Here is an 18666-nt window from a genome sequence, read left to right as displayed (position 1 = left end):
AGACTGATAAGAGGATTTCTCAGATAAGAGGGGGGGAAAAAAGTAATAGGCAGAGATTAAAGTTATGCAAATCTGATTCAATATACTCTATATATTTTAAATGGCCCACTTTTCAAATTGATTCAGGCAACTGGTTCTTAATCTTTCCCTGTATGCCTATAGCTACTCGCTGAACATTTACACTTTCAGACTCTGTGGGCTATATTGTTTTCCCAATTACACTTTAATGTATTCCTGTGAGTCTCACTCGCTGTGTTTTCTTGCCGTCCTTATTTGAACATATGCGGCAGTGTATAGGCCTATAATGTGATGTATACATGGTGTAGCAGACATGCTGTTACTCATGAAAGGGACTCTTATTTTTCATTATTTTCAAAGTGCTCACAGCTTTGTAGGGAGAGAGAAACAGAGAACAAAGACTTAAAAATGGGTTCAGCTATGTGTGTGAGTGAGAACAGATTGTAGATTGTTCATATTGATTGATTAAATTGTCATTCATTAATAATCCAGTACACATGCATACATATTTGCTGCAAATTTAAACTCTACAGGAGAGGATTTTTTCTTTTTTTAATTTAGGATTTAATTGATTTGTTTTTGCATAATGTGACAGTAAATTAATATCTTTCAAATCAGTTATTTAAATTCAATCTTTCCTTAAATGTTGTAGTTAATCCAGTTGAGTTTTCCTCTTAATTCAGTCAGATATAATATAATCTACTACTGATCACAGCATTACACAGTGGCCTGGATACAAGCCACAATGAGCCAACAGCAAGGGTTAATAAAATAATTCAATAGTTTGAATTCCTGATCTAAAGTCACAAGGAGGAGACTTTCCTAAATGTGACTTTTCTTAAAATAGATCACTTTCTTCATATACATGCAGTATACAACAGGGCCCAGTTGCATAAAAATAGATCTAGTCTTTGTCTTAAATAGAACTTTAAGTCAGACTTGCTATAGCCACTTAAATGTACCTGTTGCATAAAGCTTCCCTATGAGTGACTAATATAAGACTGACTTAGATAGCCTGTCACACAGTGCATTATGGGTGAAATAAGACATTTCACAGAAGAGAAAACATGGCAGATGCAACAGCGACACCACATCAAGTATGGGAGAAAATAACAGAAAAGGTAAACAGCATAAATACAATGGTCATTAGAATCGTTAAAGATTGTTCAGAAACAATTCAAGAATATGGTACAAGAATCCAAAAAAACTAATGAATAATCAGCTGAAATAGTTAGCTAAAAGTAATGGATAAAAAGTTGAAATAGAGAGGTGGGTTTTCTATCTCAAATTAAGTCAGTCTTTATATTTATATAACGTTACAGGCTTAATTAGACCAGTCTAACCACACAATTTAAGACCTGTCTAAGGCCAAGACTAGACTTAAACTCATTTTATGCAACTGGATGCATTAGTTTAGTCACCAAATTAAAATCCTTTACCTAGTACCCGAATCATTTTAACAGACTACTGCTGAACACTGATTATTTTGGATTTTAACCCTGTGTTCAATATTATTCAGCAGAATCAGGATTGTGAGCTCAGTGGGGCTCGGCTGCCCTCTAGTGGTCGTACAACATCTCTACAGGCCTATTTTAATGACAGCCACAATGAAACTGCAGTACAATTTGTGATCTGCCTTCTGTAATTAACTGTTGAAACAAGGAATATAAGTAAAAGTATATCTCGGAAGAGTTTTTCAAAACGACACACCAACGGAATATAAGCAAGGGAGAGAGAGAGACACTTCTAATACATTATACATGAGCTCTTAGTCACAGCTTTTGAGTCCTTGTATGAGTAACAGTATTTTGCTGTCAGTTGTGATTTGTTGTATTGTTTACCTCTGTTGTCAAATCAAAACCAAATTTTTGTTTGGAAATTAAGACCACTATCTCTAAATTATAAAGATCTTATTTGAATCTGACTACACATATTGTTTGACAAAAAAAAAGAAAAATCTGTATTTATTCAAAATTGAAAAGTCTTTTCCTGGTTGAGTTTTCCAGTCTGTTGCATTTGTAGTGAGAACAGAGATTTGGTTTGTGCTTGTGCTTCCCCTGTCCCTTGACTAACTAACCCTCCTCTTCAGGCAAGGGCCCTGAGGTTCTTTATGCTGGACAAAAGCTCAACGACAATGAGTGGCACTCAGTACGAGTGGTCCGCCGCGGTAAAAACTTCAAACTCACTGTGGATGACGACATGGCTGAAGGTATTACACTAGTGAACCGTTTACTTGCTATTTGATAATACCCATTATATGCATGACAATATAATTGTTCTGTTTTTTTTCTTTTTTTGGGGTGGTAAGGGGGTGATAACACATTTAATCTCTCTATCTGGTATTATATTCATATTATATATCGTTTAGTTTTCGTTATATGTCAGTTTTTGCTTCTACTTTAATGTCAGCATTGGTAGAGTTGTTGCATCAGCATGACACCAAGTGAAACTGGGCTGTTGCTGGGTTAAGGTTAGGCTGCAGTATCCCTCCTCCTCTTCCACCCCTTCATCCCTCGGCTTCTTCTCCTTTCTCCTCCCTCCTCCATCTCAGGTCAGATGGCGGGCGACCACACCCGTCTGGAGTTCAACAACGTGGAGACGGGCATCTTGACAGAGAAGCGCTTTGTCTCATCTGCTCCCTCCTCCTTTATTGGGCACCTTCAGGTATAAAGCAATACATCACCACGCGACAGATGCAGATCAGATACACTCATGTCCTTAAGAAGTGTTATTTTTAACCATTGACTGTATATATAGATGGACGACGTGTCTCCACTTCCTCCCACTATACAAAAGTGAAGCCAAAATATCCCGAATATGGGTGCTGCCATTTTGAGATTTTTACATCATTTGGAGCCAGAGTCTGTGCAGTAGCGATCGGGGAGGCTGGAGCTGCGGTATCAAGGTCCCGCCTACACTCCCGCCCGATCCAATCACCAACCAAGCACGGCCGCAGCTTGTTAGCGTGAGCCACCTAGCGGCTATGTTAGCACCACGGTGGTTGTTTGGCTAGAATGACACAACTAATCATAATATCTCTATAACTACATTTATGATCAAATTGACACAATATTACACAGACTTGTGACGGTTATTGAAAATGTAAGTTACATCTCCTCTCTTGTAAAATTCCTGAGCCTCCGGCTCTGTGACTACTTCACTCGGAGCAGTTGTCAATCATGACGTCTCACCCCCTTTTTATAGCAACAAATAACTAATTAAAACCAAACTTATAAGAAAAATAAATACCTGAGCATACATCAGCGCTATAAGAACTACCTAAAATGACAGAAACCATCTATGGTTTAAATGTATTTTATGTGTACTTTGACATTTTAGTGTGGCCAATTTAGCATGTCCCATTCGCAGGATTTATGACCCATACTGCAGCCAGCCACCAGGGGGCGATCGATATGTTTTGGCTTCACTTTTGGGGAGCTGTCATGTCGTCCATCTTTATATACTGTCTATGTTTTTTAGTCACTAATAGTTATCATCTTAGGCAAAGGTTTTCTTCTTTTTAAATGAAAGGAAAAGTATATGCACAGATTATTATCAAGATAATCCTCTATGCTTTAAAGTGTGATTAGTTCCTTTGATTGGGTATGATTACTCCAAACACAATGCTCTAGGTTGGTCATTTTGCATACTATGTTACCATGGCAATCTGGATTCAATTCAGTTAAAGTGTACTTCATGATTTCTTTACAACAACACCACCTCTCAACAACTCCTCCCCACAGAGCCTTAAGTTCAACGGTATGCAGTACATCGACATGTGCAAGAACGGGGACATCGACTTCTGCGAGCTGAACGCCCGCTTTGGCATGCGCTTCATCATCGCCGACCCCGTGACCTTCAAGACCAAGGGCAGCTACCTGGGCTTGGCCACTCTGCAGGCCTACACCACCATGCACCTCTTCTTCCAGTTCAAAACCACTTCGCCTGACGGTTTCATCATCTTCAACAGCGGAGACGGGAACGACTTTATCGCTGTGGAGCTGGTCAAAGGGTGAGTGGGACAGCGGCGATGTCGACATGTTGATGTTTTATTCCGTGGCTTCAGTCTAGACATGATTATTAAAACAGCAGTGCTTATGTGGGTGTAGTTTGTTTCTTAAGGCATTATGAGTTTAACAGTGCTGACCCAACCATCAATCCCAAAACTCTGTTGCACCTTTTGTATGCTTGCAAAAGCACAAAATGTCATTGTGTTGCAGCGAAGATTGTTTTTCTTTATCAGTTTAACTCCCATTAGTGTCAGAGCAACATGAGGTTATTGTGAGAGTATTTCCATTACGGTTAATCAGTCTGGGAAGATAAAGGGAGCCACCCTGCAACCGCACACAAATCTACACTAACAGACCCTGATGTGTTCATCTGCTGTGCTTCTCCTCTGCCAGGTTTATCCACTATGTGTTCGACCTGGGGAACGGGCCAAGTCTGTTGAAGGGGAACAGCGAAAACCCACTGAACGACAACCAGTGGCATAACGTTGTCATCACGAGAGACGCTTCCAACACACACACGCTCAAGGTGGACACAAAGTCAGTCACCCAGAATGTCAACGGAGCCAAGAACCTCGACCTCAAAGGTATCACATCCTTACCTTTGGAGAAATTAATATTACCTTCATGATGAAGGTCAAAGAATGTCATACAGCCCCAAAAGCATCCCCAGCAGTATGTCCACACATGACTTGGACTTGAGTCAGACTCGAGTCATAAATCTGACACCTATGGTTTTTACTTGACAGAATCAAAAACAGACATGCAGCTCAGCTTTGACTTCAACGCTAAAGACTCACGACTCCTTGGACTTTAACTTTTAGACTTAGAATGACTTTACATCCTCCCCAAGCCCAAAGATTAAAAATTATGTTGAGAAAAAGTGTTACAGGAAATCAACTCTTCATTTTCCTGACAGAGGATGTACTACAAATCAGAGATACTTAAACATTTTAATCAAACATCCACATAGGAATTTTTCATAACAGACTTTTAAGTAGCCCTGCTTTAAATCAATCCGACAGCAGCCAATCGTGTGCAACAGGAGGAAAATATGCATTTGGTAGTGCAGACCAGCAGACAGACTCCAGGTCATACCTCAGATAACTACATTCAGATATAAAGACTCTGCTGTGATCAACACAAACTGCATGGAAACATGTAAAGCATTCAGCTCAGAGATGATTAATGACACTTTCTCACTCCCAACTCGTCAAACATCACCACTTGGTCAGTGCCCCTCGGCATTGGAGATCGACGCACGGGGTACCCCTCATATGTTACTTTCGGACGGACCAGAGATGGCAATATACACTAGTTACATGATTAGTGTCCTTTCAAACTAAACGTCCGTTTTTACAGGAAGTTAGGTTTAGGCAACCACAACCACTTAGTTAGGGTTAGGAAGCGGTCGTAGTTCGAGTTAACTTCACTGATTAGCGACTCGTGTGACTCACAGGACTGACGATGCGGACGAGTCACATGACTAAAGACTGACGTGTCAAAATAAGTCAACATTAGTTTCATACGGGAGATGAACACCGTTCTCCTGGTTGAAAGTCTTGTGTTTGTTGACCTTTCCACTACAACTCCCACCCGCCCACAACAGACTTTCGCACTATTAATACTACGTCACTTGCCTCGACCATTGAATAACGCCACGGGTGGATTTACATTGGAGTTAGCTGAAAGTCCGGTTCGTCACATACTGTCGCTTAAGGGTGCCTCCGTGCGTCGGTTTCTGATGCCGAGGGGCGAACGCCGAAAAGTGACTTATGACTTACAAAACAATTACTTTTTCCCACCACAGAATACCGGTGACTTTGTGAAACACACTGCTTTGGTCCTAAGAGATTATTGATTTTAGCAGCATGTTAAGAGATTCAAGATTCATGTACAAATCCAGTATCTAGCCTGAGAAAAAAAAACATAATCTCAATCAGAACTTGTGTCAATAATATTAAAGACTTCATCCTGTCTCTATTTGTAGTCGCATTTTTTATTCAAGTTCAATACAGTTAAACTCACTAACATACTCACATCTCTGCCTTAAGGTGACCTGTTTGTCGGAGGTCTGGGACCCAACATGTACCAGAACCTCCCTAAGCTGGTGGTTTCTCGGGAGGGCTTCCAAGGCTGCTTGGCCTCAGTCGATCTCAACGGCCGGCTGCCAGATCTCATCAATGACGCCCTCTTCCGCAGCGGGCAGATTGAGCGTGGCTGTGAAGGTACAGATGGCCTGTAGCGGTACAAGAATCATGACCTGCCGTGTGAGATTTATTAGTCTAATTGGAAGGCTCTTCAGTGGCCCTTACAGCCACTTGCTGGCATTGTTAATCCTACTTATTTTCTTTTCCTTCGCCAGGCATTTGTCACACTGTACAGTAGGAAAATACTTCAACTTTGTCTTTCAGTTTCTTGGCTTGTTAACTTTTTATGTTGCATCAATATATTTTAAGATAAGTGAAAGTAACAACACCTGAATAACAAATTAAGAAACATCGCAGATTATGAAAGAAAACTAAAACAAGCCAGAAAGTTTAGGTTTTTGATGCTAAAACGAGGCTACTTGCCTTTTTTCATTCTCCAGCACCTAAAATCTCCATCTTAAGACAAACTAGCTTTTTACTATTATAGAATACAAATAGGCTGCTGCTGATGATGTGGTATTTGTACACTGACACAATAATTAATCTTATGTCTCTTTATTGTTGTTATTTTAATGACAAGTCAATCAGCTTGAGGCTGTTTCCATTTATATTAGATATTATATATCATTACTTTTTCCAATTTTAAAATTCTATTGTGTCCAAATACATGATGTTCCTTGTGTGTGGTGTGGGCGTCTGCATATGACCTCTAGAGGGCAGCAGAAGATTAAGATAAGTTCAAAGTTCTGCACAGTGGCCTTAATGAGGAGAACATTTGATCATGGTTCTCAAAGACAAAAACATACATAAAAATCAATAAAGTTTTATAAATAAAAATACCACTATATAGGATCTTTTTCAGGAGCTCAACCCTCGCTAACAAATCAACAACGCTCCCCAACGTTGCACTCTGCCACAAGTCACAAACTTTTGTACAAGTTTTACGAACGCTAACAATGCTGGTCCCTCACTAACCTTTACTCTTGTTTTCCGCTCTGCTCTGTTCTGTTTGTTATTTTCTTTTCTGCGCTAACAAAGTTGGTTTCACCAAAGCCGACCTGCAAGGTAGAGGGTTAAACTCAGCCTCTCTTGAGGCCTGCTCGCCTGAAAGCCTGCTGTGTGCAATGCATCGTGGGTGTCACCATGGCAGTAAATGTTTACTTGGTTGCCGCAGAGGTGACTTGCTCTCTGAAAAGAAAACCGAATATGAAGATCCAAAGAGAGAGAGAGAGAGACTTCTGGCCGACAAAACAACTGATTAAGCAACCAGGATTTGTTTTGTTTTTTTAAAGTATGATTATTACGTTGTTAGTGCATTTTCACTATAGCAGTGCTGCAGTCTGAATGTAGCCATTCATTTGTTAGATTCTAGCACATTAGTTATATAAATTATCGTATAACATGTTTTTTTCCCCGTTAACCACCGTGCTAGGTGTATCTATAGTTGATAAAGTTGCAAAGAATTTGATTACATAGTATAGTTAAAGACAGTAAATAGATCAGGTCAGATAAGTGATGTTCATACAGTATATCTAACTATAAAGCAAGGAATCTCTGTATGTCCTTCGCATAGCTCGAGAACCGTTCATACGATCAACTTCACACTTGGCGGGTGTATTGTCTGGGACCCCATGGAGTGCTTTGTCGAATTTGGTGCAATTTGGACACGCGACACATTCGATATTAATAAACTTTGGATAAACAGCTTTCTGTGCAGCAGCGGGGGGCAGGGCTTCAGGGCGCATTTGTACCAGATCCAGTGACGGAGGGCTTCTCAACGCTTTCCATTCATTTCCTATGGAAAGTAGGAGAAGCAGTCGCCCAGTGCGTGGTTGAAATTGTTGTGTGCTGTATTTGCATAAAGCCCAGCGACGCGCCTGGCTCACGAAACTTGGACCAAGCTATTAAAGAAGTATACAGTAAGCAGTATACAGTTGAGTTGCATGTTTTTTGTGTTTTGGGGGCCTTTTATAAGTTATTTCGGGGTGCAATGAGTTAGAATAGTAACATAATTCAATACTTTTATAGCTTTTAGTTGGGGGCCCAGCCAGTTGCAAGACGGTAAAGTCTTCCCCTAGTGTTATTTCCTGTGAAGTGTATTTCACCTGTTTTTCTGACCGCGACTTAGGTGTGTGATGCAACTACTCTTTGTCATGACAGGTGTATTGATCAGGACCCAAGGAAGCGCAGTGTCGAGTGTGAAGTTGTTTTTATGAGCGGTTCTCGAGAAATCTGCAAGAAGCAACACCACGGGCCAAACATCCGGCCCGCTCTGAACGGGCATGTTTTCAACGCGCACTGCACCAGTACAGTATAAGCATACGGCAGTCAGATAGCCTAAAAGCAGCGTCTGAAAGCAGGCAATTTGTGGGAGTACTGTGTTCTACTATGAAAATGCCCCTTGTGACACATTACAGGCTGGCATAGGCAGCAGAAAGAGGCTGTCACTGCACATCTAAACACCGCCGGTGTGCTGCTGATATATCAGGCCCCTCTCTCTGTCTCTCTCATTTTTTATTTTTTTTTCAAAAAAACTATCATGTTTGCTACTTTTACCCAGCTGAGTGTTTTTCAGAGAGCGAGCGACCTCCTGCTGCAACACTCAAACAGCAGCGAAATCCTCCGTTGCTCACGCTGATGCAATAGAGAAATCCACGTATGCACACAGTTGTCGAGGACGCCTGGTTGACTACCATCACCGGCGCATTACACAGTAAATGCACTTTCAGCTGGCAAACTTGCTCCGTTCTCCACTTCAAATGTCTTCTTCACATTGTCTTGCACAAGACAATTGACACCGTTTACTTGCATTTGTCTGCCATTTATTTGGACTGTTTATTTAATTTGGCTTTTTGTTTGTTTCCTATGTGGTTATCGGAGGGGGTTCTGTCGAGGTCCCCCCCCCCCCTCCCGTGTCTGTCTAGACTCCGACGGGGGAATTGTTTATCTCGTTATCTATGCTGTGAGCTTGTCCTTATCTGCATTCCCTCTCAGTATAAGTATTCAAAGGTGAGAGCTATGTGTGGTGTCGACGAATAGCAAACACACATCCAGTTTGACTTTGAATACCCTCCTCAACTCTTGTCTGACTGAAGTGCATACACGGTGATATGCACTGCGTGTTCTCAAGTGCTCTTTTTGTTTCCCCTCTTCTCTTCATGAACTCCGTCTGTCTAGTGTTCACCGTGTATTCTCACAGTGAAAGAGATGTTTCCAAAGAAAATTGCCAGGACCACTTTAATGCCATTTTTTCTTACAAAAATGGGTATTGTTTAATGGAGTTATTATTCACGAGTCATTTGTTAAAAGGTTCTTTTTTTACGTCTTGTCTTGCTTGTTCACAGAGGGAATGCAGCGTTCTAAGTTTTACTCTGATAAAACTTTATTTATTTTTTTAAATTACTTGTTGGAATGATAAACAAATTGCATGCATGTCCACCTGCACACACTCTCAAAAAGAAGGAAATAAAGGGGTGTCGACAGTGTCATCACATCAGCCAAGTTGTGGTACAATTCGCCTGCTATAGCATGTCTTAAATGCAGATTAGAACCATAGCATCCTGTACTGTACAGCAGTTTTTTACAGTAATTAACTCTGAGAAAATGCTCCTACTGCTTGAGAAGCGTGCTGTTGATCCTGTGAAAACCTGGCACCTTCTGCTCCGGCTCGCAACTGCGTTTTGCCGCTTTCACCCAGCATGAAACAGGATTCCCCAGACTGTTCTTTAAGTGTGTTGTACTCCAGGTCAGGCTTCCTGTGGTGGCACTGTTTGCTCCTTGTTCTTTCTTCTAGGCCCACATGCTGTATATATCTGTCCCTCTAGAGTGCATTTCTTCTGCATGGGTCCTGCATTGTTAAGGCTCAGCAGTGGCTCTTATTGTTGCTTGACTGTGTTCCTGTGGTATCACTTTCTTTCTCCCTCCCTTCCCGCCTTTTCTCCAGGCCCAAGTACGACCTGCCAGGAGGACTCGTGCGCCAACATGGGTGTGTGCATCCAGCAGTGGGAGAACTTCACCTGCGACTGCTCCATGACGTCTTACTCTGGGACTCACTGCAACGACCGTGAGTACCGCTTAAGATTTACCTTTACTTGCCTTGCTTGTGCGTTAAAGGAACACTTCGCTGATTTGTGTTGAAGTCAACGTATTAGTCACGGCGTGTGCTAAACGGCATGTGAAATAGTATTTTATATGTATCCTGTGGCTCTGAAGGGAGCTCTAGCAAGTCTGAGAAAGTTACTCTAACTATTGAGTAATACTGAATTCAACTTGGAGACTTGGGTATAGAACTTGAACAACACATTCCTCACAAAAATCAAGTTGCATTGGCTGTCCCGGTGAAGGAATTTCCTCTGCGGTGATGATTTGCTCAACAGCGCGATATGCGGTACTATTGCAACTTTTTCTTTTTTTGGAAATGACTTTATTCATCCTGATTTTTGTGTTGTATAAATAAGCTTTATTGTTAGGCTGTTATTAGGAATATTGTTGCTTTTTAACTGACAAAGATGACAGTTTTAAAATGAATTAAATGCTTGTTTATTGTTAAATGCAGAACAAAGAAGAGCAATGAGGTGCAGCGTTTTTTTCAGCTGTGCTTTGGTTGCGTCTGGTTGCTATGATACGGAATATTAAATTGTCGGCACAAGGTAGCGTACTTGCTCTGGGTGAAGGGAAGGCTGAAGCACGTAGGGAGAAAGGACGGACCCGGCGGTCTATGTGTATTAATTTTTCCTCCATTGTTGTTGTTGTTGTTCAGCACTTGTTGCCTACATGTAGGATGTGATCGTTGGTCTTTGTGGAATTTTACCCAAAGTTGAAAATGTTTCACCTCTCGACGACCAGAAAATACACCATGTTGGTACTGCTCAGTGAAGAATAGATGCTCAGCACCTCGTCACGTTGAGAATTCAAAAAAGAAAAAAACTTAAACATAGCGGTTGTGGCGGTTGCTTGCCATCTCCTGCGGTTGGCTTGTCAATATTGCGATTATTGCGACAGCCCTAGTAAAAGTCAGGATATCTAATTTTTAAGGAGTGCTCCTTAAACACGTGTGCATTCAGTCAACACCAGACACACACACACACGCACTGTACAAAACTGCCATATTTCACATTTAATAAATAACCATATCCTGTGTATAGAAGCACATAAAAACACACATTATTATGATAACGTGCAGTCATTTACACACATAAAAAATACTACAAACACACACACACATAATTTGAATGCACCTATGGACCCGTGCCATCCTCTCTGCAACAGTGAGTACCACATCCTTGACTCAAGGACTCCAAGGCTGTTCCACTCATGTGCTTATTAAGCCCTTGTCAGATTCACTGCATGAAAGTGGAGCTGAAAGCTTCATGTGATCTTTTTAAATGAAGCAACTGAGAGATGCCGGCAATTGTTGAGGGTGTTTTTTTCTTTTCTTCTTTCTTTGCTGCAATGCAGGCAATTTGTCGTAACAAAACGCTTGATGTCCCGAGCTTTCGCGTTTTTGTGCTTCGGAGTGAACGGCTTTGACTGATGATGTGTAAAATATCCACTTCTGCTTCAATCGCCTTTTCATAAACGCCCTTCAAATAGCCATCGTAGAAGTCGAAGTTTGTGTATGTGTGTGTGGGGATCTCTTATCCCCATGACGACAGGGGACTTCCCCTCAGTAATCACGGCTGGCGGTCTTTCATTTAGCGGTTAATAGTCGGGGCACACTGCTGCTGGGCCAGACTAATGAGGTAGTAGAGGCTGTTAGGAGAGCTGCTCTCTGTGAGCGCTGGCATCCCCTAATCATCCAGACCTTTCTGATGTTAGGCTGTGTATGACTCCATACCTCTCAAACCCTGATTCTCTTTTTTCTCTCTTTATTTTTTCGCCCTCTCCTCTTTTTTTTTCGCCCTCTGTGAAAGATCATCTGACGCAATTGTGTCCAGTAATCGACTCCAGTTCTCACTCGGTGGTGGGAGCTGTGTGTTCATGTGTTAATTAGTGATGAGAAGCCCTCATTAATTCACCTCCTGGTGCTGCCTGGGATGACACGGAGGGAGGGAGGTTTCATTGATTTCCGATCCACGCAGACATATTTCTTCTTGAAACACAAGAGCTTGGGTTAGTAACTTATTTTACATCTCATGACGGTGCAGGTTTAAGTCTTAGTTCTCCTGTTGCTGTTTTTTTGGAGATAGATGTTCACTAATATTGACTGGACTGTCCAAGCAGATAATAGCATCTTTAACAGAGCGGTATGGCCCTAAATGTGTTTTGTAGTTGATTTTCTTTCTCTTTTGGCACTCTTTCAAGCTATTTCTTTTCATTTCCTGTGCTAGAAAATATATAATAAAGAGAAGTAAAAAGAGGAAGACAAACAGGCAGTTTAGTTCACAGGAGTAAACATTTCAGAACACGAGTCTACATGACACCGTCTGCCCGAGATAAGGGTTCTAGTTTACTTCTCTTGGATTGACCCAATCTCCTGATGATGACAGCAGCCTGTGTCTATGTGAGGTTTCATGAGCTCAGCAGTGCGGTCGCACACCACCAGGTGGCAGTAAATCCACAAGCAGGACCGCACACTGTCCCTCCACGCTGGGAGAAAATGAGATGCAATCCCCCGAGCATGAAATCAGCTTTCCTGTTATTTTCCTCCACTGCTTTGCCACTCTCTTTCTCTCTCTCTTTATCTATCCCCAACTACAAGCACACAGCCCATCCAATTCCTATAGTTATGAATCATAGAGAGAATATTGTGCGATCTCCTAAACAATGCAAAATCTAATGTAGTACAATGCAATCATATTGCCAACAATTTTATTGTTCGATTGAGGCAGCTTAATAAAAATGAAAACGGCAAATGCGGTCTTGTGTTCGCCTGTGTGTGTGTTTTTGTACGACTGCCTTTTATTCAGTGAGCACAGTGCTGAGAGAGGGTTTTTAATTAACAATGTGGGAGTGGAGCTTCTCCCTCTGTTTCTCTCAGTCTCTCCCTCTCTGATAGCTGGCAGCAAATATCAGTAATTGTCTGCTTCTCTGACTCCGTCTCTACCCATTGTCCAAATGAAGAAACTCGAACAAAGTAAAGTGAACATTTCTGCCAGTGGAGCCCCTCGCAAGTTTCATCTGTGCCGATTGTTAGCGTCGAGCCCGCGTGCCCTCTCTGCACTTCTCCATTGTAGCCAACAGGGCTCTAGGTGGCGGAGGAGAAGAAAACACCTCAGCAGGCGAGAACTATCCACACTCCTTTCATTTATTCTTGTGTACCCCTGCAGCCTGCACTTTGTCACTGCACACCTTTACTTATGGGAGCAAGACACAAAGGGGATTTGCACCACACAGGCCGTATACAGACCCACTTGGACAATCTGGAGGTACATATCGTGCTCAGTGCTGCTTAAAAAAAAAAAAAAGAGGGTGTGTGGGGATGAACTCTTTTTATAGCATTTTCATCCTGCTTGGTTCTGGCTCACCGCTTTTGTCATGCTCATCTCCATCTCCCTGTCGTCTCGCATCCATCCCCCCTTTTCTCTTCGTCTTTTCCTCCTCCTCTCCCTCTCTGTGTTTTCTGAGCAGACCTCCCTGTCAGGTTCTATGAATGCCGCATATTTTCATTTAAATCCAAGGACAAGGGAGCTGTGGGCCAGGCAAGAAGAGCAGCGGACACTCCTCTTCCACATCCAGAGCAATTACTCAACTTACGTAATAGAATTATCTCTGCAAAGGTCGCTGCATTGTTCCACAGTCAGGAACACGGTAAACAAACAGAAAGAGAGAGTGGAGAGGGAAGCTGGAGACGGGCAGCAGAACACAGTTCGTCAGTTGGAATGCTGACATCAGTAATTGCTTAGATAGATTTAGTGATGAATTTCTCTGCCAGTGTATTGATCCCCGACCAACCCTCTGCTCCTGCTCAACCCAATGTCCCTATTTCACTTTTCAAGGCATGCTCAGAGGGCTGTAACCATATCTGGCTAACTGCTTACATAAATGACACAGCAGCGGCATTGCTTCCTTCACTAATATAAAAGGAAATAATCATGGCATTCGCCTCGCAGTCATTTCTCCCTCCGCTCGTCGGTGGAGACGAGCGAGGGGAGAAAAAAGAAAAGGACAAAAGAGGTCCGGGGTTGAGGAACAAGCTGTGTTTTCTCTGGTCCACAATGTTCTACTCAGTAGAAAATCAACAATAATAACAGCATTTTCCCTCTATTGACTGATGTATCGGCTTGGCAGTATTAAACCCAGAGCGGGAAAAAAAAGAAAAAGGTAGCCACACAATGGCGCTATTCACTTTGACATGACGTCAGTGATGAGTGAAGGTTTTAGAATCAACAAGAAAATTAGAAAAAAGACACACAAACACATGCGCACGCTGCCGGTATCTATAGAGCTCCTCATGAATGCTGAGGGAGTTTTCATTGGAGCGTTGAATAATTTAGCCTGCTGTCTCTGTAAATGGGATTAAGTAGCTGGAGCTGGCCGGGGCTGGCCAACAGGTGTTGAGGAGAGGTTAGTTGGCTGTGAAGCAGTGCTGGAAATGTGGAGCTTGGCATAGTTTCAGCTGGGCACAGATGTGGTGGCAACTCTAGATCATAGTACATTGACTACTTTTTCAGCCAGCGAAGGCAATCAATATCAAGATTAATCAGGAAAGGAGAGCAGTAAACAGGGAGAAATAGATGTGAGATGTTTTCCTTCTTCTTTCAAAAGCTTATAGAAAGTTTTCATACAGTACGTGTGAAAGAACCTTTTGGCTAAAGAGGGCTTATACAGCAAGTGGAGCATAGAAATATGAGAACATTTGTCTATAAATACCACAGGTAGATCAGAAATGGGCCAAAAGAGTTCCACTGAGAATGATTTGTCCTCAGGGCGCAACCTATCCCAAAAGCCCACTTTGGAATGATGTCACTCTCTTTGTTGTAGGCGAATCGGTTAGCTAGAAATGACAGAGGCATCACATGATCAGGTGGCTTAATAACAGCCATTTAACAGCTGCCTGCAGGATCATCACAAAGGAACATGATGATGAAGGTTTGCTGCTTTGAGGAAACTGCTCCTGTTATTGTGTAGCTGTGACTGGAGGAAAAGCGTAATTGCCCAACATCAAGCCAGTGGAATTGCCCGAAACACATACATACACGAGAGTGCACACACACAAAGTTGTCCCTCGGAGGTTTATAATCTCTCTCCCTCCCTCCATCACTTTATCACTGCTCTTCCTTGTCTTATGATATCTGTATTAGAACCGGAGCTGCATGTCCAGCCCTTGGGGGGTCTAACGAGCTGCCCCGCCATTGGCTGATCAGGCTAATGATGCTTGCCCAGCACTGCATCATGTCACTGTGATAAGAGTGGATGTCGCTTGTGTCAATCGATGTGTCACCGCCGCGCTCAGAGCCGCGGTATAATTGGATATACGCGGTGCTGTGGAGCCCAAATGCCCCAGGGCCAGAAGAAAAGAGAATGTAAAAACGGGTAAAAAAAAAAGATGGAGGAGAAGAGTGGGAAATGTTACTCCTCATGACTGTCAATAAACGGGTGCGTTGAAGAAATGTGCAGTTTTCAATATTTTTTGGATCATTTATTTTCATTTTCATATGTGGATATATTGCTGTGTTTCTGAGCCATTAGTCTTATATTGCAGGATTATCTCTTGGTAGTTTAGTTCAAGCCGCTCTATTCAGTATTTCTATACAAACAATGGGTCAAATGACCAAATGTAAGGTCAAAGGTGTCGCTAGCAATGACAAACCCCTCATCGTTTTGGCCCACAACTGTGTTTTCAATAAAGGCGCCCTGTGGAATTTTCTTAAAAAACAAACAGAAGTTAGTGTCCCTCACCAATACTTTTACACTCTGTACATACATTTTTGTATTCTTGTCTTAACTTTCTCTTACTTTTTTTCGTACCGTGCGCTCGTACAAGTGTGCCACGTCATATTCAGGGATTGCTCCTAACTTCAGATAACTGTGTAAATAACCTTCGTAAACATGATGAATGCCACTTTGCGTAAATGAACGTGCATACGTGAGAATTGTAAATTTGCATAATTAACACCACACTTAATGTGTGTATTATTGAGGTATACAAACAAGGTGAGTGCATTTAGTTTGAAACGCCGTTTTCAAAAACGTTTTAATCATGCATCCATGTTTATTAGCTAGCAGTCTTTGTTCCTATGTTTCTTGGTGCATTACTGCAACCAACTGTCAATAAGCAGAATAGCATGAAACCAACAGCAGAAAGTGAATCGAGCAGCTTGCGTGGCTCCATGGTACTATTCATGGTCAAAAAAACTCCATAGGTTATATTACCTTACATTTTATTTCCAGCTGCAGCAGGCACCTATTTTCACAAAGCTCAGAAAACCCCACTGCACGCTACCTGCCCAGCACCAAATGGTAGACACACAAAGTTAGAGACAAGCTAGTGAATGTTGTGGAGCATTTAGGAGCTAAAAAGTTGGGTATGTTTCTCAGAAATTCGAGAACCAAACAGAACTAAAAGGACCGCGATTATCGGTCGTCGTCAGGCGGCCAGAAACAGGCAATTGTTTGCCAACGCGCTAGATATAACTATAGTAAATATAGCCCCCAAGTAGGCAAATACATCACTTAATGCAGCTTTAAAGTAATAGTTCAACATATTACTCACTTATTTGCTTACATTCTGAGAATGAGATAAGTATTGATCTCATGTATGTGCGTTAAATACAGAGATTGAGTCTGGAAGGGATGTATTTAGCCTAGCTTAGCATAAACACTGTTGGCAGGGGGGAAAAGCTCCAGCACCTTACGCCCCATAAAACCACAAATTGTCACTTTACATTTTATTTTTGTAAAAAAGAGTGTTCATTAGGAAGCTTTAGGTGTAGGTAGGCACATTTGTTCACTTTGGACAGAGCCAGCCGTTACCCCCCTGCTTCCGGTCTCTATGATAAGCTAGGCTAAACACGTCCTGACTCCAGCTTCATTCTTAACACACGGATTTCAGAATGATAGTGTTCTTTTCATCTCACACTCGGAAAAAAGCAAAAAATGTCGAACCATTCCAGACCAAGAACATAATAGTTAACCACCTTATATTGTAGTTGTTGCAGCTAGTAGAAGAAGTTCTCCTGCTGTGATAAACACAATCACTACTGTCTCTGGAACTCTTCGCAGACTTTCTACAAACTGCCTCGGTGAGCGCATGAGAGAGATGTTGTATGGAGAGGCAGGGAATGATTGAGTTGAACACATTACAGACAGTTACGATGAGGGGCATCCATCTGTTTTGGTGCCAGGCGGGTAACCTTGAGGCTGTCAGAGCGTTCCCAGCCCCTGGCCCTCACAGGCTGAGAGCCCAGCCACAGACACATCCATCAACACATGTTCCTAGACACATTTCAGGAGCAGCAGCAACACATACAAATCACCCAATCAATACCTCGAACGCCGCGCCTGAACTTCAGGGTTTTGGGCAGGAACATGTCTTGAGTAAGAGCTGTTCGCGCGCATGTTTTCTTTCGCAGCTGTGACATTTCTTTTTGTTCTGGTCTTTCATTCGTTTGTTACTCTTTCATCATCTTTCTTACCTGCCACGGCGTTTTTGATCTGGTATTCTAGGAAAGAAGAAGAAATTATCTTTTCTTTTCACTGTTTGTTATCACTGTGTGAGAACAGCTACGCATTGTCAGGACAATGCGTTTAAATCTATGCTTCGGTTTTGAAAGGCCACACAAATAGAGGTAATTTGTCATTGGCAGACAGCGTCCTCTGCACTCAATTGCACTAGTGAGTACATACAGTACAATTTAGATGTGCATGGATCAAAAAAAGAAAGGTGAGTTGGTCTGTTGTTCTTGTTGCTCTACCCGTCTCCCTCCTGTCTCTGTTTTGTCTCCCAGCAGTGAGGCTGATAGGTACAGTAGTCACTCAAAGCAGACTACAAAGAATAAAGCTCTCCTCTGTACAGCACTTACAGAAGGGTACTTCATCAGAAACAAAGGGCACTGGATCTACCAGCCTGTTTGTATTCATCTCAAATCAGAAGTCAATCTACCTGTGTCTCTGACTGCATTTCAACAACGCATGTGCGCGATTAGTCGACTAATTCGTTATTATTCTGTACACATTTAAATTACACATTGACATATGCGGGCTCAGCTGTTGCTGTGGATAGCTGCCACTCCTCCTGCAGTAACAACAGCGGCGGCTCTCTGCTCTGATCTGAACTCATCAGCCGCTCCCAGCTCACTTTCATCCCGTCGCGTTCTCCCGGCCCTCGCCTGCCACCACCTCGTCTTTCTGAAATAGCGGCTGGGTCTCTCCTGATCGACTGGATTGGCCAGCAGCACACTGAATCTAGCGAACTAGATAGTTAGCCAGCTAGCATGTATGCTACAAACCAAAGCTGCGTTCCATTTGCCTCGGCAGTCCGAGCTGGGAATGGCGTAACACCCGAGTCGACCGCATTCCAGTACAACAAGTCAGAAAACGTAATGGGGTTG

The 18666-nt window shown here is 42.4% G+C and overlaps 1 protein-coding gene across 2 annotated transcripts in view; it reads left to right on the top strand.

Annotated features, from left to right (window-relative positions):
* nrxn3b (neurexin 3b) overlaps positions 1 to 18666 on the top strand; it is a 458514-nt gene that overhangs the window by 254177 nt on the left and 185671 nt on the right. Inside the window, exons 14-20 of one of the 2 annotated variants that reach the window (XM_074615644.1) lie at positions 2108 to 2227; positions 2570 to 2682; positions 3762 to 4030; positions 4422 to 4612; positions 6080 to 6253; positions 7214 to 7240; positions 10119 to 10238. In XM_074615644.1, coding sequence (XP_074471745.1) covers positions 2108 to 2227; positions 2570 to 2682; positions 3762 to 4030; positions 4422 to 4612; positions 6080 to 6253; positions 7214 to 7240; positions 10119 to 10238 — 1014 coding nt within the window. The remainder of the gene's footprint in view (positions 1 to 2107; positions 2228 to 2569; positions 2683 to 3761; positions 4031 to 4421; positions 4613 to 6079; positions 6254 to 7213; positions 7241 to 10118; positions 10239 to 18666) is intronic. The other variant, XM_074615645.1, reaches the window with a different exon arrangement.

The sequence above is a fragment of the Sebastes fasciatus genome, chromosome 18 (assembly GCF_043250625.1).
Source record: "Sebastes fasciatus isolate fSebFas1 chromosome 18, fSebFas1.pri, whole genome shotgun sequence".
Classification (NCBI taxonomy): domain Eukaryota; kingdom Metazoa; phylum Chordata; class Actinopteri; order Perciformes; family Sebastidae; genus Sebastes; species Sebastes fasciatus.
Note: the sequence above shows the minus strand (reverse complement) of the source record. Positions and strands in the feature narration are given on the sequence as shown.